This window comes from Tauraco erythrolophus, chromosome Z (assembly GCF_009769465.1).
Source record: "Tauraco erythrolophus isolate bTauEry1 chromosome Z, bTauEry1.pri, whole genome shotgun sequence".
NCBI classification, from domain to species: domain Eukaryota; kingdom Metazoa; phylum Chordata; class Aves; order Musophagiformes; family Musophagidae; genus Tauraco; species Tauraco erythrolophus.
The window spans coordinates 82,120,374-82,145,415 of NC_141496.1; the positions used below are offsets into that span (position 1 = coordinate 82,120,374).

Sequence of the window (25,042 nt, forward strand, 5' to 3'; positions counted from 1 at the left end):
GCAGAGCATGAACGGCCTCACAGTCTTACTGGCTTTGCCAGGGAAACTGTACTTTGAGCTGGTTTCTGTCTTTTTTTTTGAGCTGGTTTCTGCCTGTTTTTGAGCTGGTTTCTGTTTATTTCTCTGTAGAACACTTCTGTCAGGCATACGTGCTGCAAAGGAAGACACCCTCTGACAAGTGGGTGGAAGAGTGTGTTGATAATCTATTTTTTTAATACTCTCAAGCTCAGGCTCCCAAAGGGACGCTTGTTCTGCAGAGCCTATTAAGCAGATTGCAAGCTGGCCTTTATTGGGCCGCTCAGGTGCAACTAGTATGTTTGTGATACAGTACTTTCTTCTTGCATCTCTCTAGTCCTTACCACTTAGGAGGGATTTGCTTTTTTGACTCAGCTTGAAAGGGAGATGGCAGAATGGCTCTATGCCTTGGTTTACCAGGGTGAGGCAAGGACAGTTAATGCACGTGTGCACTTTCTGCCTCATTGGAGAACAGGGCCAGTGTCAGTGCCCATGTTCATCTGGTGTGTGTTACTGTAGCTCCACTGATTGATTGATTTACTTGGTTTTGCTGGCATATAGCATTTTACTTCCTATTAGAGGTGCTTGTTATGTGCCAGCTGACATCGATGCTGAAAGCATGTACACAGCCATCTCAGATCCTTTGCAGACGTGCAGGTGACTACCTAACATTTTGGCAATCTTAACCACTAGGCCACAGTCACCCGTGAACTGACATCCTCTGGCTAATAAAACAAATGTATATGCCAGTTGGCTCAAGCTGTTGACTGCAGATAGTCTGTTATGCTTGGTTCTATACGTATACTGCTAACGTGGAATACACTTAAGTATTTCCAGGGGTTGGGATCAGGCACACAAATTTTACTTGCAAGGCTAATTGTAGCCTTCTATGTCTCAGCAGGATGGCTAAATATTCCTGCTGCTATTTTAATGATACAGCTTCCTTAAAAAATGGCTGAACAGCTTTCCCACTGAAAACTAAAAAGCTTTAAAGTGACTTTTAATTAAGCTTGCTTAGAAGTTGGAACTATGCAGTATGACTTGACTCGCTAAAGATGGTAACTCGAATAAAACAATGCTATCTCTACACTGGAATTGGTGTTTTATTTTTCCTGTCTCGTAGAGGAAATTCATTAGGAATATTGAATCTGCTGGAGCACTGGCATATTGGTGCATTTTGCTCTCAGAAGTAAGAGCACAGCAAGTAAAAATTCAGGGGTTTTGTCTTAAAGAAAACTCCACAAGAACACAGTGCTTCGTTATGCTAGTATTTACCTCAGCTCTGTTACATATTTTGCAGTTCAATCACATTTAAAACTCCCAACTCTTCTTGTTACATGCATCATCTTAAGTGGGAGTTCTTTCAGATCTTCTGTATTAGCTTCCTTTTCCCAATTAGTCCTTGCCCTTCCAAAACTAGGTTGGAAAATCATGTGCACGCCATCAGTGCAAACTGTGCTTCCACAGCTCTTACCTTGCTGTTACACCCTAGATACAAACTCCCTGCAACCCTACCAGGAGGAAAGTCTGCAAAGGTCCCTGGGATCCAAGTCAGGATGTATGCTTGTGCCTCGGACGACTTGATCACAATTAAGTTAATTGCTCATTATCCCAGTGGAACGGGACTAACCTGAGCTAAAGTTATTGGCCTATGGACAGTGCTTCAAAAGGCAAGTACATACGTCAGGTAGCAGAAGAGAAAAAATTGGACTTCAGTAAAATATCTGCTCACCATAGCTCTTAATTTCTAATTGACCAGGCAATTACTAAAGGAGGAGCGCCACAATTATTTATAAAACCTATCAATCAAGTTATTACCCAGGTAAGCTGTTTCCTTAGTGACCTGCACAAAACATGACCTGTTTTTCAGTCTGTCATGCTTTAACAGACAGTAAGAGAAACAATGAGGCAAACAATGTTCTACCAGAGGAAAAGATTAAGACACTATTAGAACACTAACATTGCAAGTTTCAAAAAAAATGAGTTACCCATCTACCCAAACCATGTGGCGAGTTTCCACTTAATTATCTTGAGGCACTGAGAGACACCGTAGCATTGCCAGTTTCTTTTTCTTAGTCAGCATTAGAAGCTCAGCAAGAGCTTAATGTAAAGGACACTTAACCACGGTTAATGCTATCTCAACAAGTTTAAAACATGCAAAGATCTCAAGAGCTACAAGGTGTCTAGCGGCTAAGAGTTCCAGAGACAATGCAGCCCTTAGCAACAGGAGAGTTATTTTCATTTCCTAAAGTGTTTTTTTGTCCCTCAAGGAAAAGTTTATACAAATCTCTTTCATCAGAACCAGTCTCCCACCCTCAGCTGCTTTTTTTCTAACAAAAAAAAAAAAAATTACCAGCTTTATGAAATATCACACATTCAAAAGATAAACTTCTCATGCCTCTTCCCATTTGCAAATGCGGTCTCATTTCCCATCCAGGCGGCCTTCAGAACTAATGAAGAAGTTTCCCTTTAACAACAGTACTCTCTTAAACACAGATACCTTCACCACTCTTCCTCCATCTCTCACCTAGTGGAAAAGCCAACAGTTAAGAGCAAAGAGAATTTATCAGTGGGTGAGATGCTGCCCTCTTAAGTCCCAGACCTTCTCATTCTAAAACAGAGGGGCACAAAACTCTGTGCAATCTGTTACGCTGTCTCTCTTCCCACCACTGCCCATATCTGCTGAACTTCCATGGTGTTACTTGAAGACACCTTTCTGGAGGAGCAGCGTGCATATCTCACTCAGTGGGGAAATTCACAGGAGCCATGTGGAAGATATGGGGAAGATGCTGTATGCAATGGAAAAGGGAGGAAAGGCAGAGCCCATGCAGACTGTGACAGGGTAAATACAGTAGGAAGAGGTGTCAGTGGATAAGTGGTAAGTGGATGCTTATAGCAAGGATGAGCATAAAAGATGGACTTGAAGTAGAAAAAAAATTGCACCTGGTTTCAGTCTTCTTCTCCAACAGTCATTCCATGAGTCTTTCCCCTGTTCCCCCTGCTCCTATACACGCATGCAGACCATCAGCAATGACAGGGTGGTGGAGGCAAGCTACAAGCCTGTTAGGCAACTGCTTAGGATTCAGAGATATTTTCCTGACATTTTAGTTTACTCATCAGCAAAATCAGTGGGAAAAATTCTGGACAAAATTGCTGCTGTGAAAGCATGAGAATTAGCATAAATTATAGGCATGTTGCCTGGCTGAGCTGGAATATAAACATTTAAAATAGATACTAGGTTTCAAGTGAGGGGAGACTTCCAGGAGAGCAGTCACACCAGGTGGTCAGTGGCAGAGGACATGAGGGTATCCAAAACCAATGTACTGGAGAAGGAAAAAAAGAAGTCCCTTCTAGAGGGTTTTACAGAAAGAGAAGCAGTTAGGATTGACATTTACAGCAACAACCAACCTCTTTAAGAATGAACCGCACTCCCTTCCCATATCCACTGCAGTCACTTACTTTGCACTAGCTCTGAGGAGCATCTCTCTTAATTAACATGCTGTTAAAATTCTTTGGTTTCTTCAGAAGTGCTGCTGCCCTCCCTCAAAAAAGTCAGCATGCAGATTCACGGATAATGTTCTTTTATCCATAATTCTGTTTGCTATGTATACATATGCACCTTATTCCTCTACACCAAGCACCTCAATATCTAACAGTTTCTTTAACGAGCTATGACTATTAAATACAACTTATGACCTACAGTCACACTTCATTGTGGAAGCCAATGAAGTTGCTGTTCAGTTGTTGTCACATTGCTGAAAAGCCAGGAAGAAAATCTACCAGGACGCACATTCACAATCTGGGCATTTTATGTGCCAACCTTATTTGAAGTTACAAACCAGAAACACCTTCCTGGCTCTGAAGTTTGGTAACCTGTGCAGTTATGGGGTATGATTATGCACTGTTCTTGTGCAAGCAGCTGTCAGAAGCAGCATCAAAGAACCTTGCAGACTATCAGTACTATGGTTTAGATTAAAAGATCCAGTTGTAAAATGCCGACCTTCAGATACAAAAGCAGGCTTTCAGTAAAAATTGGTGTTCAGAGTTGTAAAACTATCCTTTATAAAAGAAGGTTGCTAATTTGCAAACTGTAATTAAAATATAAACTGTCTGAAAGAAGTGCTCTTTTGGCTCAGTGACCTTCTCATTTAATGGTAGGATGTCATTCTTGCCTTACTGACAGATCAAAGCTACGACTCCAAAGTGTATGTGTTTTGCACCAGGAGATGCTGGTTTGTTATCATCCCAGTAAGAAAGGCACATTTAAAATGCTATTTATTAGAGCTAATGCTATAAAGAAGGAGGATAGTATAGCTAATTTTATGTCCCTTCAGATGCTGGGAACCCCAAGTTGCGCAGCACCAAACAGGCCTATGATCAGGTTGCAGCAAGTTGCGCAGATCCCATCCACGCAAGGCTTACCCCATTCTGGTCATTTGAGCTACTGCAAGATTTTCTTAGAAGAAAACAACTCCAATCATCACTTCTACTGTCAAAACGAAAAGGATGTTCACATGAGAACCTCTAGGTGTATATCTAGACAAAGGCAAGGACACACACAAGTGGTGTCACCACCAGTTTCAAGCAAGGGCTGCCTGCACGCCACTCTCTTAAAAATCAACCAGCTGTGGCACGTTTTTGTTTCTGTAGTTTCAAAGTACTCATGACAACCTATGAAGCACAGAAAATCCTATGAAGCCTCACCCGAAGAAACATTCCTTTGTTAGCTTTTGCTGGTTGACTTTTAAATACCATCATGTTTTCACAATGAATCGGTCATTATACCAATATTTTTTAACATTAGCACAGGCAGTTCCAGGATTTATTTTAATGACAGGCATATTACAATTCTACTTTTTATTTACTCAAATGGTATTAGCTCTTTAAGAACAAACCATGCTGATGACCTTTGAAGAAAACAGCGGTTTCAGAAATGATAGTAAGTGGAAAGAACTTTCAGCAAGGCCTCATTTATGAAAAAAAGCTTATTTAAAGTTATTTAGACAATGAAATCATATTTCTGTCACATAAAAGGCACCTAGAAATAACATATTTTTGGAAGATGCAGACATGGCAATATTTCACATGGTTAAAACTGGGAAGCAACCTTAAATAAGGAATCAGCTTCATTTAGGAGCACTAGTGTAATTTATTACCTAAAAATAACGGTTTGTTTTAAAAATAAAGTTAATAGCACTGGTTCACATCTGCAGAAACACAAATAGTATTTCTCCAGACTAAGTGGCAAAAGAGACGTTCAGACACGTTCCAACCATTCATGCACCCAGCGTTGGCAAGCCAAGCCCTAGACCAGTATGAGCAAACTCTCAGCCTCGTCTGAGGTATTTTTGTTTTGTATTTTATTGTTGCAAATCTTACAGACATTAGCGCTCTGTTAAATCAAGGAATGTAGCACAGTAAGTACATCACAACAAAACAGCTGGCCAGAAGCCCCCCACCCTGTCCCACCCAAAACAAAAGGCCCACTCCTATCCCCTCTGCCCTCCTCCCCAAATCAAACCACTGCAGCTTCATTACAGAGGTCAGAGACCTGTGGCAAAAAACAGAGGAATTACATTCAGTAGGTGTGCAGTTATCAACATTCCAGGCTCACAGATATTTATATATATATTTATATTTTTATATAGAGATCATTAGATGTTTACAAAGAACAATATTGTTACAAATACAATACTATACTTTTCCAAACGCTTTACAATAATTTCTATTCATCCCCTTTAAAGAACAATAGTACAACTTCATAGTCTAGGTACTGCGCTAAATAGGTACAAGAGATCTCAACCACATTGCTGTCTTCAGAAACACATTTCATTTAGAAAACAAGGAAAGCAAGCAAACCTGGAAATCCCAACAGAGTCTCAAATTCAAACGAGGGTTAAAAGAAATGTGTGAAACTTGCCAATAAAAAAAAAAAAAAGGATGTTTCATCCTTAATGTAAACACTGAAGAGTTAATTAGACTATATGAAGCAGCAAGGATGAAAAAGAATTCAGATCTGTCACTGAAGAAGGAATGTAAACCAGCAGTCTGTTCCTTTGAACAGCTTTAAAAATTGACATATGTAATCTAACAAACTGCTGCGACAGTCTAGAGAACTGCCAGCTTTCCCTTTTGACCTCCTTTTTCTTGAAACTCTTTCCCTTTACAAAGTAAAATGGGATTGTTTACGAGACTATTATCAGAAGTGTGCACACACTATGGACCTCCCAGTTGAGAAATCTTATGCACACGCTGTAACTGGAAAAGCTGAGATTTTTTTTGCTAGACTCTGATCCTGCAAGCATTCACTTGCTTAACGTTAAGTACCTATTTACCATGAACTGTTCAAGCACTCAGGTGCTAGTAACATCACAGAATCTTGGCTGCAAGATTTTCAAATAAACAGTTGTTTTATCCCCAAATACAGTTGCATGTTCAGGTCTTCATCACTTCCCACTGAAGCGAGTTAAAGACCCTGTCACATGAGCTGGACAGTAAAAAGTGAAGCTGAGGGTGTAAACATAGCAGGAACCAGAAGCATGATAACTATGTCTTCAAGAGTTCACTGAGCTTCCTCAGGCAACTTATGGAAAGGCTGCACTTTATATAATCTTCTAAATTGTACATGGTTATATATCATATTTACATATATTACTATATATATGGAAAGTTCTGGAAAAAAGTTCAAATGATCATAAACCAGATGTCTACAGTTAAACAATACACGCACAATTCATTCACTATCTAGTTGCATCAGTCAGGTAGCAGAGGTAATTACTAACCTGGAATACTAACATTATTCTCTTGTGCAATTCGCTATTCTGGAGATTGGGATTAACTTATGTAACAACAAGAACTGCAGTAAAATCAAGTCATTATACATTAATCTCAACACGAAAACATATTCACTTACTACAATAGTTTATGCACCACTTCATTATCTCCCTTAAATATTTACTGCCCACTGCAATACAAAGTTTATTCTCTAACTCTGATCAGCCCATGGATACCCATGATCTGAAAGCCAAAATCTGACCCCTGGCAAGAGTGCTCGCTGGCTCTCAGCAGTGTTTGCACCAAATGTGCGTATGCACGTACACACACAGGCATCCACTTCCACGAATTTCCATAGTGATGTCTAGGTATCATTGCTGGACTGAAAATAACGCTTACACTGCACAGTCCACCCCATAATAATTGAGAAACAAGTGACTATGACCAACAGCACATCTGCAAAGCCAAAGTGGTGTGTGGCTGCGCGTGGCCTGCTCTTGTTTTCATCTCATTGAGACTTTCTGTCACAGTAAAAGACAGTAGAAACTGTTTCTTTAAAATAAATCAACATACTAGCCTGGACTAAATGCATGGTTCGATTTCTGCATAAACACCAGTTATACAGTCCTGGTAAAAAATAACTGCAGAGAATGGAGAATTTTCCTCTCAGTAGGAAGAAAAGCCACTGCTTCTTCCCTGTGCCCACCCCCACCCCACCCCCGAAAAAAAAAAACCACCAAACCCAACCCCTTTTTCCCCTTTTGTCTCTAGCATGCAAGTTAGAGGCCAATCAAATCCTAGATTTCATACATCCCTACAGTTTATCATCTTCATACAAGTGCATATAATACATACATATCTCCTTTAAGTGCCACACATATTGAAAAAAAATTGCAAGTTAAATTATATGATAAAATAAATAAATTTATTCCCACCTCATTCCCTCCACTGTTATCTATATCATCAACTAAAGAAAGTCAATAAAATCAGACAGGTCTTTGGACAAAAATATATGTTAAAACTGGCTCAGAGAACAAAATTACTTAGTATAGTCTGCAGACCTCTTATATTCAAACTTCATAAATAGCAAGCACAATTTTAAAAATGTCTATATACACCGGCACACATGGCTGCGTGTACCAAATTCAGAATTAAGAGCCTAGAAAAAGTGTAGCTATTCAGGAATGCCCCTCACTATATCTCTTGTAGATATTTAAAGATCCTCCCCCCCTCCTTCAACCTCTAAAACAGGCAAGGGATTACAAAAGACAAGTTGCATTTAAAAACAAAGTAGAAGAAAACAAAGAGTTAGAAACCGGGGGCAGAGAAAGGGAAGCAGCTGTAAAAAACGCCTCCCAAATTACTGAGTGTAAGTAATGCAAGTGCAACATGTTTCGGCAGCTCACAGAGTACCTTTTGGCGTCCTACTGTCGTGAAGAACTGATGACAGAGGGGAATGAAAAGATGTGTATTTGGACAGTCCATTTTACAACAGCAGCATTTATTGAGTCTTCATAGGCAGGTAATTCTTCCTGAGGGCAAAACTATCCTTCAGGTGTTCTACTTCCCCTACAGACACAAACCCTTAATACTGAGCTCAGTGCCTGTAGGAAAATAGGGCAAGAAAAGCAGTGTCACATGCAGGATATCCAAGAGAACACTTTGCACCCTGTATTTTTCATCTGTTTGGAAAAGACATTTTTCCTTCAGTAGCATACAATTTTCTCAGTTTGCCAAATTACAGCCACAGAAATAAAATTGATTATGTAGCATGAGGCAGAGTCAATCTGCTTTGTGAATCCTGCTGTGAACAATGCTGCTGTTATTTTCCTGTTTTGCATGTGGAACCACATGAAGTTTCACTTGTAAAAAGATGCAACCATAAATATATTTTGCCCCTTCCCAAAATACAGGAAAACGGTGGGGAGAAGAGGAAAAAGGGAGGGAGGAGAGAGAGACAGTGTGTTGGTGTCTGTGAAGGAAAGAGAGAGAGAAAGAAATGTCTCTGCAGATACAGAAATGCAGCACTAGAGAGACAAGCACTAACAAGGAAAAACATTCTCCATGCACGTTGTGACGGTGAGGTGTCAGCTTTAGATGTAAACTGGTTGCTCTTGCGCAGTCAACAGTCTGTACATGGCAGCTGGCATAGTCTTCATATGAATCTAGAGAAAATACGACAAGTTAACCGGTGTTCCTAACATGCCTACCACAACAGAGCATTGGTGGAGGAACTAGCTAAGGTCATACAGAACAGAAGGGAAAGGTAAAACCTGAGAGTTTTCATACCCTTATTAAAGTATTGCAGGTGGTGATTTTATGAAACAGTATGTTTAGTATCAATGAACCATCTAAAGTTGTGGAAACTTAGTATTTTCAGATTAGGGTTCTTCTAAAACATAGGAGAACAATAATACAGGAAACGGTGTGCTGTCATGCTCTTATCTCCACTTTTTAGATCTGAATAGCAACAGCTTAATAGAGGTAGAATCACAGAAGCATGGAACAGCTTGAGTTAGAAGGGATCTTTCAAGATCATCTAGTCCAAACCCCCCTGCTGCAGGAAGGGACATCTTTCACTAGATCAGGTTGCTCAAAGCCCCATCCAACCTGACTTTGAACACTTCCAAGGATGGGGCATCCACAACTTCTCTGGGCAATCTGTTCCAGTGTCTCACCACCTTCATTGTGAAAAATTTCTTCCTTATGTCCAATCTAAATCTGCCCTCTTTCAGTTTAAAACCATTGCCCCTTGTCCCGTCACTACAGGTCCTACTAAAAAGTCTCTCTCCGTCTTTCTATTAAGCCCCCTTGAAATATTGAAAGGCCACAGCAAGGTCTCCCCAGAGCCTTCTCTCTTCCAGGCTGAGCAATCCCAGCTCTCTCAGCCATTCTTCGTAGGAGAGGTGTTCCAGCCCTCTGACCATGTTTCTGTGGCCCTCCCATTGGACCTCCCACTTCAACAAGTCCATGTCTTTCTTGTACTGGGGACCCCAGAGCTGAACATAGCACTCCAGGTTGGGTGTCATGAGAGCAGAATCACCTCCCTCAACCTGCTGGCCACACTTTGTTTGATGCAGCCCAGGATACGGTTGGCTTTCTGGGCTGCAAGTGCAGATCACCAGCTCATGTTCAATTTTTCATCCACCAGTATCCCCAAGTCCTTTTCCCGCTCTCAGTCCATTTATCCCACAGTCTGCATCAATGTTGGAGATTGCTCAGACACAGGGGTAGGACCTTGCACTTGGCCTTGTTGAACTTCATGAGGGTAATGTGGGCCCTATTTTCAAGACTGTCAAGGTACCTCTAATGGCATCTCTTTCCTCAAACTTATCAACTGTACCACTGAGCTTGGTGTCATCTGCAAACTTGCTGAAGGTGCACTCAGTCCCACTGTCTGTGTCATTGATGAAGACATTAAAAAGTATGGGTCCCAGTAAGGTCCCTAGGGACACCACTTGTTGCTGGTTTCCACTGGTTGTTGCTGGTAACAGTGACGAACTAGGTTATATCACCCAGACACATTGCCTGCTCTTACCTCACCAACAGCATTGGAGAGAATGTGAACAATTTTCTCATGGGGTGTTGCTACAACACTCTGTCCATTGATTTCAATGATCCGATGGCCAACACGCACACCTCCTCGTTCTGCTATACCTCCTCTCATAAGGCTACAGATCTGGAAGGGAAAGGACAAATTTATCAGGGTCTGGATAAGGAACAGAAGCTTTAGATTACCCATTTTTGCCTGTAAACTGTAAATCAGCATTTAAACACAACAATACAGCTTGCAACAAATTCTAAAACGTAATCGACCACAGACTCAAAGTAAAATTTGTTAGTGACAAATGAAGTACTGGATATTCTCTTCCTAGAGCATAACAAACCGTTGGAAAAGGCTGTTGATGTTGTACATCACATGTGCTGTGGTCCGGAAATTTAAGAGTGTATGAAGGGCCACAGTTTAAGAATGTTCAGGATGCAGATGCCTTACAACAAAAGAGGATCAAGGACCGTCTTTTTCTTTTGAGATCACACAATGGCTTGGTTAGAGATACAAATGATGCAGACTGAAAGCAGCCTCTGCTACACATTTTTCTTTCTCTAACCTAAACCAGCTTTTCTGTTCCTCTGGCTAACTTTAAAGTTGTGAAGTAAGTAGAGCCAAGGATGAAAAATAACTCTGATTAACTCAGCTTTTATATCTTAGACTTAACACGTGTAAAGTCCTGCTTGCTGTATGGGAGAAAACGGCAGCTTCGCTCTTCCCACACTGAAACTTACCCACAAATGGGTAAGGAGCTTCATGTACATTAAAGCTTAACCAAGGAGTGTGGAAGGTACTTACAATCCCATTCTGCACACTGAAGCCCAACTGGTATCTGAGGTCTGGTCTCCTGATCAAGACCGTGGTTACTGGAGGACACCTAACTATGTTCAGTTTAACCCGGGCCTGGTTTTTCAAACCCTGCAAAAAGAAATCACCATGAAAATGTTGGCAAAGACACAGCGAAACATTTAACATAAGCACCATCTGTGGGGAAAAACAGCATTAGAATACTGACATGAGAACAGCCCTGAATAAACAGCTCTTTGTATGCATTGTAACAGAATCTATCTGATCACCGAACACCAGACACAAGCATGAGAATATTCAGTGAAATAAGTGACAAAATATCAAATTTTTCTTGCCAAGAAGCTGACACAGTTGTTTTCTTAAAACAAGCTTCCTTTTGGCAATTTCTTAACTTGATAATACAGATTGTGTATAAAAAGAATATTAAACAGCTCTATGTAGCTCACCAAAAAAGCCAATGACTGTGGATGGGAAGTAAAATTTTAAACAAGTAGCTAAGCTAGTCACAAATAAATGGCTTGCTAGTAGGGTATATTCAATTCTGTCAAGCAAATGGCAGATTCTGCTCATATCATGCACTTGTAAGGAGTGCTCCTAATACCGTTCCTCCTCCTTTCTAAACAAGTTATTTCACATTCGTCATGAACTCCTTGCTACCAGAAGAAAACTGAAGGATGAAAATCTCAGGGTGGTAAAACACTGGAACAGATTACCCAGAGAGTTTGTAAAGTATCCAACCTTGGAGTTATTTAAACCTTAGCAGGCACAGCCCTAGGCAACCTGCTCCACTTTGAACCAAAGTGTTGGTCTAGAGCAGCTTCAGCAGTGACTGCCACCCTCAGAGACTCTGTGACTGTATGGCTCCATGAAAATACAAATGTAAAACGCGGATAATGGCAACCTGACCTCTTGTACAATTTCAAGTAATTCAGAGCCCTTGGAGATTGTTAAGATATTTTTCTGAAATGCTTCTTTCACACAAAGGATTAGACATAAATAAATACATAAATACAATCCCCATCAAGAAAGAAGTGCTTTATAAAAGAATACTGCAACTTCCACCTTACTTAATACAAGACCTACCAATTCCAGTACCTACTTTTCAATTCCTTTTAAATGTACAATTGAAATCTGGGTCCTACTGCAACTAACAGGTGTCTGACTCTGACTTCAAAGGTTAATTCTGAAAAATAATTCCTACTATAGTTAAGGTAATACACTGACGTCTCTATACCCGGTTTACTGCTGCTGATTTTGTTGATCTAAACTCCAGATTCAGCAGTGACTTGAATAACTCGACTGGCATCCTGCCAAGGTTAACCACCTCAAAGTCTGTTTTCTTGTCAGTGCCCTAAATTGGATGCAATCATCACATGGAAACAGCTGCCCTCACTTCCACACAGTGCTGAGCTCAGCTTGGCTCATTATTAAAAGTGGCTCCAAGAGAATGGGCATGTGAACAGAAAATGACAAAGTACATGGCTGTGGAACTGCCTCTACTCCACTCTCAGCAGAAAGAAGGTCTGAACTGCATCTATTCCATGAGTATGGACTCCTCCTCTCGGATGAGGAGTTAGCAGCACACCACACATGCTCAAGGGCCATTCATCTTCTATATGCAGGTCTTCACAACAACACACATAGCAGAAGACAGGGACTAACCAACCTGTACTAAGCTGTGGGTATGATGTTTACTCAAAAGTCTGAGGGGATTTTGCCTCAGCCTTCTGTATCCAGGAGGGTAGGGGTCACGCAGAGTACTCGAGAAGCCCATTTCTCTGAGGAATTTAGGTGTCTAACTTCAGTCATCTGAGTTCACTCAGGTTACATGCCCTCAACAGAGCTGATATCATTGCGCTCTTACTTCCCTGATGAAAGTGCAAGTTATTTATATATATTCCTTGAAAAAAAGTAATGTGGTCCTAAACAAATAATTTTCTAATTTTACAGAAAGCGCATGTATTTCAAAAATGGCTAATTTCCAGTATTATGCAGACTGGTAATATATGCTGATCAGAAACAAAACTATTGCATAATTTGACCAACTTAGTTGCTTATCTAGTCCCTGAGTCTGCTTCTGACAGTAACCAGCACCAGAAGCTTCTGAAAAAGATACAAGTAGCATAATTCAATTAGGGAATAACCACCACATATAGAAAGCTTCTTCTGAGCTCTGCCAGTTTGCAGCTGGTTTATGATCAATTAGTAGCAGAGATCACATCCATAATTACGAAGACCTGTGAACATACAGACTACCTTCTCACTAGAATGGCTAGCAGTTCCCATGGCAACAGCATTAAGTACCAGTGAGGAAGAGAAAGGCCTGCAGAAGCTGCAAACAGCAAAGCTGATTGTTTCTGTTTTGAGAAAGTACAGATGAGCAGAACGAAACTCCACTTGAAAAGGCTCTGAATCAGAGAAGCCTAACTCATCACAGTTTTAGAAATAAAACTGATACAGGATAGGAAACAAGTACGGCTAACATGAAAAGTCTAAATTTGCAGAGAGTTTCGTTCCATTGAAACTGGCACAAAGATATTTAAATACGATTTTTTTTCCTTACTTCACAAATGAAAGACTGTTTTTGCCATCTTTCTAGTATGCTACACTTTCAGGCTACCATTTCTACTCACTGAATCTAAAATGGCTGGTTCAGTGACTTAGGCGTCTATCACTCATCAGAACTCGACATTAACATTTTTGGAAATCAGAATGAGAAGTCTTTACAGCAAATATCTTAGTTCAAGTATTAAGAAACTAATCCATGGACAAAAAATAAAAATTCACTTTGCAATTTTTTTTTACTTTGCACATTTACTTCATAAATGCAAAATATACTTTGCAATTTAAAAAGAGGTACAAAATGCAAAAAAAAAACCCATATTAAATAATACAACTTGTTAGCAGAAAGTTGCCTAAATAATTAAGTTTAACAGGCATATTCCTAGAAATCAGAGGAGGATTTCTGTACAGTATACCATCAGCATTACATGTCTACACATTATGATCTGCAGGAGCTCTGTGGGGCTATTTCGATAAATAACAAAGTCCATATAGCTTCATCTCAGACATCTCCTAGAGATGCATCTTTCCAGCTTTTGAAACTTGGATGTTTAGATACCTGTTCCCTTGTATGCTACAGCTACCCCAGATGCTGTTCAGTTCCAGTTGTCCTGCATGTTTTTTGCAGTCACATACTTTTCTGACAACTAAAAGAAATCTCTTCTAATTAAAGTATCCCATTTAGTATCAAGTGAAGAGAAGCACGATACTTTCAAATAACTCAGGAAAAGTTTCTACAGAGGATAACTATGTCTTTAATCCAAAGTTTTAAAAGTTCTAAAAATAATTATAAACTACAACAACAAAAAAGCATCAGCTCTTCTTCAGCCAGATACTAGGAGTCACTTAAGCAGCTGATACGGCCTGAGACAATATTAGGTATCTGTGCCTCCATTTGTCACATAAAATTTTAAGTATCTTCAGATGTGTATCTGGTAGTATCTTCCTGCTGCACAACATGTTCTTTTCTGGAGTGAAGCTCTGCAGAGTCCTTATTTATACAAGTAAATGGTACAACTCACTTTCTGCGAGCCAGAAAATTGGTGCAGCAAAATTCCTGCTGTAGTTTCAAGATCATGAAATGCAAAGTGCTATACAAACGTTTGGTAAGAATTTATTTAAGATTTCTATACTTTCTGCTCTCCTATTATGTAACCATTTTAAAACGTGCAACTTCCAGAAACATTCTCTGTACCTTTATAATGCTCTGACATGTTGAGAGTGGTAAACCAACCAGACTGGTCCCATTGATTGACATGATCTGATCCCCTATGTTCAGCTTCCCAGACTTCTCTGCTGGTCCTCCGTGCATCATGTTGGCTATGATAACTGTAGGCAAAATGGACCCCCAGCCAGACTCCACGATCACTACACCTAGGATTTCTCCCTTTTGCTTTTCAATGTAAACCTGTACGACAAGAAAAAGTGTTTCAAAAAAAAGCTTCTTCACACCTATGGAACTGACTAACACCCCCACTCCACCCCCAAACATTCATTTAACCAAGGAACACACTCCCCTCCTTATTTGCAACCTGTGTTTCTAGTTCAAAGGCAAAAGAAAATAGAGTACACATTTAATTTGTATTCAAACATGAAATTCAACATTCAAACTTCCAACACTACCTAATACAGATTTTACTGTAAGAAAGACCCCTCACAACTTATTTCTGCAGATAAGCAGAGGAAACTGGAGTAGAAGAAACCCTGGTGCCACGGGCTTTGGTGGACAAAGCTAAACAGGAAGAGATTGTTAGAGTTTTAGACTGTGGATTGGAAAACCACTACCTATGTGTTGCAGTGGTGCACTGGTTCATCTTTATTAACCACGCTGCGAATCCTTTCAGCAAATACAATCCTCTAAAATATGGAAGCAGCCACTTTCACAGATAATTGTGCCTCTATCAATTTCTGTATTGTTTACTGTAATCTGTTTAATTGTATTACTCTGTTAATCTGTTTTAAATTCATTTAATTACGATACAGTGTCAAACGTCTGAAAATTTTTTGGTAAAAAGAACACAAACAGATAGTAAATCATTTCACTGCTGACAAATACAGGGTTCAGTGATCGCCTTTGAAACAGAACTGATGACAGGGTGTCCTACTTGGGAGGATATTCAAGGCTCACTGAGGTCATTCATAGGAAGTATTAATGGTTTTCTGATTTCTGTCAGCATGAGCCTGCAACTGGTACAGAGCAGCTTAATGTTGTTATGAAAAAAAATGAGACATACGTCTTTGCAGTTTTCAGATTTGGAGAAGTGAATCAGGTCATCATTGTACATGTCCTGGGTATTGAGCAAGTCACTATATTCCTTCTGGCTAAGGTCTTCTGGGTTGATTCCGTTTGCCCTCAGAAATTCCTGGTAGGCCACGCTAAAAGCTTGACCTATAGACTGTGCGATCAGCTGCGCCTGTAGCAGTTCCCAGAGAAGAGGAAAGAAAAAAGTGAAATATTCTGATGGTCTTGTCCACCGACACTTTCTCTGTTACAATCACACTGTAAAATCAATCATCAAGTTGATGAACCTACAAATCAAGTTACTGTGATGCAGTTTAAAAGATACTTGTGTGTTAAATATTAATCTAAAGACCCACAAAATGCCAACACATTCACCTGTGCCACGAATCCAGCTTGGCAAGCAATTATAAATGAGAAATACGAACAAAGCCATCCTTTCACACATAAGAACTGCTAACGTAAATGTGAAGGTATACCCGTTTCAGTGACGATGGCTCACACCTACATGCTTCCCACATGTGCAGCACAGATGGCTCTCCCTTCTAGCAGAGGCAATGCCATTCTCTGACAAGCCAGTAGTGGAAATGAAAATGTCTACCAGAAAACACACAATCCCATTTAAGGAGATATTTCCTCCTTTTATTACCCTCCTTTAAAACCATCGTATCCATATTGGCTGCTCCTATCTCAGCCTCAGATGAAACGAAAAAGGGCAGCAACTAGTGACTGGATCCAGGCTTTGAAGTGACTGGAAATAGTCACATGCACCTCCTTCTTCACTCTGCTACCTCCTTCAAACTCACTCCCCTACATTTCTTCTTTCTTTCCCTCCAAATCCCATGACTCTGCCCCCTTTCTTCTCTGCCTGTCCTTTGAGTGCACCCTCCTGCACCTGCAGCTTCCTGTAGCCTTCTCCGCACCCAAAGCCACCAAATGCACCACCTCACTACACTGCATTGCTCCCACCGTGAGCTGTCCTACATCGGCCACAGTGGGAGTGAAACTGGGCATGAGGCAGACATGGGGAAAGCTCTGTGTCATGCAAGGTGGGGGACGCAGCTGGAAACAGCAGACCAGAGGGATGCCTCCCGTTGCGGCAGTGACCATGGTTAGTATGATACAGGTAATGGGCAGGAGAGGAAGGCGGCAGAGCACGGTGCAGAGTACTGCTGTGCATAACTGGAGCAATAAGTGCAGTAAGCAATGTATGGCGCACAGGAGTTGGCCATGATGTGTACTGAAACAGTCCCTTGGAGCGCAGTGCTGGCCATGGCAAAGAGTGGGAAGAGAAGAGGAGAGCTCCACAGCTGACAAGGTAGGCCTGGGGGAGTGCTGGTAATGAATGAACACTGCTAAGGTGTATTTTTACCAGCCTACCAGCTATATTTAAAGTCCAGTTTGGTCCCTAACAATGAAAAGGTTCTCAACCCTGAAATAAAAAGTTGGTTGTGTCTTAAAGCAACTCAGACTAGCACTAAACCTACTGATGAGAATGGCAAGATTGCTGGTGCTGAAGAGGCCAATATCTAGACTGGCAGTATTTCACCAATGCTCAGATCATACACATGTATCTCCCCTCCAAGAAGAGATCAACTCCCATTTAGACACACAGCATTTGGACACATCACTAGGGTTCAGCTCATTTGAAGATACAGCTCTAAATACAGTTGAAAACCTGGTGCTGTCCTCCTTAGATAAGGGCTCTTCCAAGCAGAGACACATTCTGGCCAACACTCGCTTGAGGGCTTACAGCTTCTCTGACAGCTACTGGCTAATTCTTCTAAATACCCAGCTGTCCCAGAAGAAGAAAAGACAGCAATGATAGATACATGAGTTTTACAATATCAACAGGCTGTACTGCTCCACTGGATGTACAAAATCTTTGAAGCTGCCATCTCCTCGCTGCTAAAAGGTGCTGCAATGTTTCCATTTTAACTCTTTATTAGTTATTTGGGTATTTGAGATAAATTTTGCAAGCTATTTCTGAACTATACCATGACTAAGGAGAGCTGATATCATCTCTTGCAATTTCTCAGCATATTTTCACATCACTGAGCAATGCTTTTATTGGATCTACAGGCACATACTTTGCAGGCTAGGTACTATGCCACATCTAGTGTGTCCTGGTTTTGGTTGGGACAGAGTCAGCTCTTCTTTTTAGCAGCTGGAAGAGCTCCGTGTTTTGGTTTTAATCTGAGACTTGCTCTGAGAAGAACACTGACAGTGCACTGATGTTTGTAGTTGGCACTGAGGTCTCACAGACTTTTCAGCTTCCTGTGTTCTGCCAGAGTGCAGGAGCACAACAGGATAGCGGGGAGCATGGCTGGGACAGAGGTCCATGACTCTCCTTATGATTTGTACTTAGATTTAGGATTGAGGCCAAACTGGACAATGGAGTATTCCATATCATGCAGCGTCATGCCCAGTATAAAATGAGGGTCAGCTGGAAAGAAGGGCTTTTGCTCTTCCGGTGCTCTCACTCTCAGACTCTCGGAGTGCTCTCTCCACCGCCTCCCCCCCGCGGCCCCGCCCTGGCTTTGGGCCTCTCACTCATTCAGGATTGCAGTATCAGGACTTATCTGTTTTGGGATCGTTAGTCTGGGACAGGACCAGCCTTGGTCAAGGGGTGGTGAGCAATTACACTGTATATCACTCGTTTGTATACATTTAGCATTGTACATATCTGTATATATTTTTATATATTAGTAGTAGTAGTATTAAATTGTTCTTATCTCAACCCAGGGGTCTCTTTCCCTTTTCCCCTTTAATTCCGTTCCCATCCCCGGGGATTGGGAAGGGCAAGCGAGTGGCTCTGTGGAGTTCAGCTGCCAGAGCAGCCTAAACCACAACACAGTAGCATGGGGAGGATCACATCTGACACAAATATAGGCTGATCCAAACAAACCACAGAACATCATGTGAGCGATCCCCAAAAGGAAGCACAGATTCCAGCCAGCCAAAGTATTAATAGCAGCCTGGGAAACAGATCCAAGAAGTCCGGATCATAGTCAGACAACCACATGCTGAAGGAAAATAAGCCCCAGCCTCTGGCACCTGACAGCTTGATTTTCACCTTTCCAACTGGCCAGTTAGAGAGCTAGCAGTGTCCAAACGAGGAATACAGGAACAGCAGCCTCAAAGCGGGCAGCACATCAAGTGATAGTAAGCAAAAAAAACATCGGCTGCTCTTTTTATTTTCACACCAGTTCCTTGAAAGGCTTGCCAAACTGGCTTACATGTTATTTTTGGGGAAAAAAAAATGATTTTTTTGATGTTCTCTGTCAAAATTTTGATAGAGGATTACTTCTATGAATGTTCTTGTCCTCACTTTTTAACCTCAGCAATGGGTCGTATATGCACCTGCAATGAGAAAACTTATCCACACATGGGTTTAGAACAGATTCACCAGCACATAAAATCCGCTGCTTATTCAAGAAAACTTTGCCATCTCAAAGTCCTTGCTGGTATGCTGCAGAGTAGAAGATGCGAGAACTGTTTGTAAGAACTGAAATTTTCACCTTACTTCTCTAGAGTAACACTCCACTATTTGGAAGGCTTAGAACTGAGATTATTTATTTTCCCAAATTATTAGGTCTAACTTGATTATGACCCTGACAACTATGTATCTAGCCACCTCAATCTGATATGTTTCATTTTACCTTTCAGTTACTGAGCTTTAGAAAGTGCCTAAAATCAGCAAGTTATGCACATTCATTGCGAAGACAGGATATCAAGTCTTATATAAGGTAACTTAGAAACCTGCATCATAGACTGAAATTTACTCAGCTGTTTTCTCTATTCAGCATATTTTGGGATTGCTGGAATTATCAACTCTCTTTGCTGGCTTTTTAACATGATGTCAGCAACTACTACTGAACATAAGTCTCCTCATAAAAAAAAAAAAAAAGAAATCACCTTTCTAGTATATATCAATGATCCTTGATGCAATACTTGGGATTAGAATTTCCCTAGGAAAACAAGCATCTCTGACAGGCTTTCACTCTCACACACAGAATCTGAGCTGGTATTTGTAAGCTGTGGCAACTGGACTCTCCTCTCAGTGTTACTGGAAGACACTGAAGAAGCTTGAAATAGGAAGCATTTCTATAAACAGCAATTTTGTGAGTAAAATGTCAAGTCCAAACATGCAAACAGAAGGCAAGTTCCTCTGCATAGATTAAATATTTGGTTGCAGTTAAGGAACAAGCAGGACCACTTGCAATGGACTTCAAGCCTGCCAAACTGTGCTTACATTTCCACCCCTTAGAAAATTACAAGACAGTAATTCCTTACATCCTCAGACTCAAAGACATGACAAATCATTTTGTACTGCCTCTTTCCGTCTTGGGAAGGGTGAGATGCTTCCACATTATCCTGGGAGTTAGACCGTGGCATTCGCCTACGAGCCATCAAAACAACTATATTTCCTATATCTGCAATGTAAGAAATGGTCCGCAGGGGATGATCCATCATGGTTTCCTGGGGAATACAAAAAACAACATGAAAAGCTGTTTCAATGAAGTTCTTGTTGCACACCTAGTATTATGAAAACAAACAAATGGCAATGTAAGATCCTTGTTAAGTGAAGTCTGTAATACCTATCACGCATGAAGGGAGATGCCAAAAGAAAACAAGAGCTCCACTTCCCAAAAGTAAAGCAAAGAGCAAGTCTTACAAATTAAAGGTGTTTCCTGTGGAAAAGCACATAAAGACCTCAATATCAGAACCTGAGTACGCCGGGCATGTATGTGCGAAGAACTATGAAATTCAAGTTATCACAACCAAACATTTTGGGCTACTCTGGGCACAATCAATACTTGATGTATCATGGCTCATAAGAAATGAACTGACTGCAATTAGCTTACCCGCAAATTCTAATAATTTCTATAGTCAGACACATCAGAGTAATTGCATGTATGACAGTTCTTGAGCATGGATTTCCTACTAGGAAATCCTGGAGGGAAATACAAGAGCCACCAGTTTTTGAAGAACAAATTTTGGCAAGCAGGTGAAAGTCTATTTCGGTAGCCTACTACCTCCATACTGACAAAGGCCTCTTTGTCTATACCTGTGTGTCTGCATTCAGTACTTTTATTCTCTGTGTAGAGATGAAGAGGTCCACTTCAGTCATGGGTTGAGATTCACCTTCTGGAGCCTGCAAATAAGTGGATTAGAGTCAAATGAACACATTAGGTAACACACTTACTAATGATGTTAGCTCACGAACAGGGGTGCACTAAGACACAGTCACCAGAACAGCAATGCAAGGTAGAGCATTAGACTGCAAAAGCTAAATATAAACACAAAGATATGGAAACCATATACATACACGTGAAAGTGAATTGAATATTATTTGAAAATTTGTTAACCCCATAAAAGCATCCCTGAGATTTTTCCTGATTCTGTGAAATTACACCTGACTACAACATGAACTATATAAAGATTTCACGAAAATCAAAATTATTCTCCCATTTTCTCCACACTATGAATCCCACTTTAAAGAAGGTTTTTCACACAAGCCATAGAAAGGCCTAACAGCACCTCTTGCCTGAGGAATTTCTATGTGGGCTAACAGTGACTGTCAAGACCAATGGAAAAACATGTACCACTGGTGGGTACCGTTTAAGCAACCCATAATGCAGTTCTGGTAGGAAGTCCTTCACAGTCAGACAATATATTATTCAAGCACTAACCCACTTTAGAAGTCATATTTTGTTAACAGAAAGCGCACGCTTGTAATTTAAAAAAAAAAAAAAATTAGATTTGTTAAAAGATACTTAAAAACTCCATAAACAAAACTTATTACTAATATGAGTCAATCTCAGCATATTACTGTGTGTATACACAAAAACTTTTTTCTTTTTTGCATCCAGCAATTTGACATATCTGTGAATCAAATAAAGCACTTTTACAGAAAGATAAAATAAAAAACCAAAGACTTAATTTTAATCTATCATTTTACACAGTTAAAACCTTTCCAATGTCAGTCCTGTTTCTTTACTATGGGTAGAGCATTTTGGGTACTGCCTGTAAGCATTTGATAAATCCAATCTTTACCCTATTTCTAACATGAAATGGCTAATGATAAGCAACAAAAAATGGCCAATCAGGCAACTGATTTCTGAGAAATGCCAACTTGTATGGTGGCTCAGAAATAAATCTAAAAAAAACTTGCTGGATGCAGAAAATAAAAACGCAAAATGAAAAGAAAGGCAAAAAGCCCTCCCAGAAAACAAAAGAACAGGCATAACATCAAGCTGATGGAGTTTGTACTGCACCTTCTTCCTGCTTTTGGCTAATTTCTGGGCCATCTGCTTAGCATGGAACAAACAGAGACAGGAGAATAGTTAGAGAAGAACTTACAGAGACTCCCAAGTCAAGCAGGAATCTGCATGCTAATGTCAGGTCTCACAGCCTACTTGCTATTCTAAACTAGTCCCTGCTTAGATTAATTTCCTCCTTTTATTTTTGGCTTAAAAAAAATATAAAAATTGCATGTTTAGTACAATTACTTTAAAAAACGAAAAGAAAACACACCAAAAGAGTCAAGAAGAACATAAAAGGGTTTTTTTTGGTTTGTTTTGTGGTTTTGTGGTTGTTTTTTTTTTTAGATTTAAAATGTTACTTGCAACAAACAAGGGATTTTTTTTGTGTTTTTTTTCTTGTTTTATTTTTTTTTAAGGAAAAAAAGAGGAGCTTCCTCTTATTTACAGCAGCGTAAACCATGAGGTTACTTCTTTTGAAGTAACACCCGTGTAAAAGGTGAGAGAAGAATCTTAACCATTACTACTCCAGCTTTTTCAGATCTAAAGAACTTAGATTCAAGTTTCCTGATGCTCTCATACTCAAACAGTCTTCAAAAAATAAGCTCCCTAAAACTACGCTACTTCTTCCTGGAAAACCAAAATAATAGAAAGTTAACTTTCACCTCCATTTTCTTTTCCTTCTGTGCAAATATACCCATATCAATGTTAAAACTGTGTATCTGGACAACATCCTGCGGCACCTGCACGAAGATATGTCCATACTACGTTTTCCAATAAGGCAGTGGACCAGGCACTTCAGTTCCGGATACACTTCCAAAAGGGTCTCTTGTTATTAAGTAGTTTAATTGGTTTACATCCAGAGATATATCAATCCATTTCAACAAACTGATTCCTTATGTGTAACTACTGTGGCAACAATAACAACAGAAATAGCCATAATTCTTAAAGTCTTGCAATCATTAATTGAGACCAAGGTGAACTGAACTTAAGGACCTGCTTACTGAAGAAAGGCAATACTCACCAGGCTGGCAGATATTCTTTTACTTCCAACAGTAACGGCCTCTTATCTAATTAAATTAACGGGTGTTCTTGTGGTGAGAGGGACGCTTACTATTACAGGCTTCACAGAGATTCATGGCTAACTACTTTTATGAAGAACGAACAGGAGGCCTGAATCACAAGACACATCAAATGTTTTATACTGATGTTCACAACTTAAATTTGTCAGGTTTCATCTAAACAAATCTGAAAGCAGCTACTGAAACTTTAGACCATGCTGCTTATTTACAAATATAAACATTCTCACACCTGCTTTTAGTCACCTTTTTCAAACTAAGAAATAAATATTTCATAGCCTGGTGATTGCAAACTGTTGCAAAAGCAATTAGAACTGCCTCATGCTGCAGGCTCTTCAATATGTTAATATTAATTTACATTGGTACTGAGAAATGACCTACTCATCTTGAATAACAGGTGCCTGCCATACACCGGGCAAGGGGAGACATCCATGAGATGGAGCATTTAAATTGCTTTCCAAAATCGAGCTCCCCTTCAGACAATTTCCCCCCCTCCCCAAACTTTACAGAGTGATGGACCTCAAAAAAGAAGAAAAGCACAGGCCAAAAAGAAGAAAAAGGGTGAGAAAAATCATTGAGCTAGAGGTTTACAATGCAGAATCAAAGATTAATCGAAATACACTATCATTCAATTTATTGGAAATTCAGCTCTTGCAATGAAGGAATCTGGTCATAGTGGTATTTCTTGAAAAATTACTTTCAAATATTTCTTAAAACTAATGATATGCAACAATCAATTTTAATAAGTGATTTAACACTGCACAGAAATGTTATAAAAGAAGTTATGGTCCATGAAAAAAAACAAATTACGACAATTATATAAAAGAGACTTTACCAGATAAATCCTCTTTATTATCATGCTATTTTGCTAATTCAGATCAACAGATTCTTTCTATATTCTTGGAAAAAACCAGAAACTACCTAATCTACACAAAATATTATCATTTTTAAATATACAAAGTCCAGGCTTTTCATTTACGGTAAATGAAATGTAACTATGTATCCAGTAGCAATTTCAAAAATCATAAATTGTTAAAAATGAGCAAGCTTCCACTTTTGCAACTGGATGTCTTAAATATACTCAACCATTTAACCTCTACAAAAAATGTACTGCAACTCAGTGAACATGCAGATGACACTGAGTAAACAAAACATGCAGAATATTAAACTATTTCCACTTATGGGTTCCACCTTAAGCTACATTCAGTAATTAAATCAGTTGTTATCTAAAAATGTTCGAACCTGCCACACAGCTCAAATCTGCTGATTAAAAATAGAAATGGAAGTTAATTGTTAGTTCACATGTGAAATGTAACAGCACAGGTCAGCTGTGAATTGTAACCACGAACATCAGCCAGGTATTATGGATCCATTCCAAGTAAAATGTGAAAAGATATTTATTTCCCTGCTCTCTGAAGAAATGAGACTACGATTTGAAAATTGAGAAATACCTTTTCTATTACTAAAAGCACCTCCTAGTGGGAGTATAACTACACTTGACGAACGCCTTCAAAGCAGTGTGTTTTAACTCCACAGAGACGAATGCCCAAGCAAGAAAACTCCTAACTCTTGTACTTTTAGCTGAAGAGATACTTGTTTAAAGAAGCAGCATGGATAACCGTTTTCAAAATCTGTTCATATTCTAACTGAAGGAATATGCAAAGGGTGACTGCCATGAGGATGGAGCCAGGCTCTTCTCACTGGCATCCAATGACAGGACAAGGGGAAATGGATATAAGCTGGAACATAG

The 25,042-nt window shown here is 39.9% G+C and overlaps 1 protein-coding gene across 1 annotated transcript in view; it reads right to left on the reverse strand.

Annotated features, from left to right (window-relative positions):
- Positions 1–8,882: 8,882 nt before the first annotated feature.
- APBA1 (amyloid beta precursor protein binding family A member 1) overlaps positions 8,883–25,042 on the reverse strand; it is a 38,822-nt gene continuing 22,662 nt past the window's right edge. The window contains exons 5-12 of the mRNA XM_086629147.1: positions 22,229–22,261; positions 21,019–21,105; positions 20,244–20,429; positions 15,943–16,122; positions 14,904–15,116; positions 11,138–11,257; positions 10,328–10,468; positions 8,883–8,954 (exon numbers count right to left, since the gene is read on the reverse strand). Coding sequence (XP_086485273.1) covers positions 8,883–8,954; positions 10,328–10,468; positions 11,138–11,257; positions 14,904–15,116; positions 15,943–16,122; positions 20,244–20,429; positions 21,019–21,105; positions 22,229–22,261 — 1,032 coding nt within the window. The remainder of the gene's footprint in view (positions 8,955–10,327; positions 10,469–11,137; positions 11,258–14,903; positions 15,117–15,942; positions 16,123–20,243; positions 20,430–21,018; positions 21,106–22,228; positions 22,262–25,042) is intronic.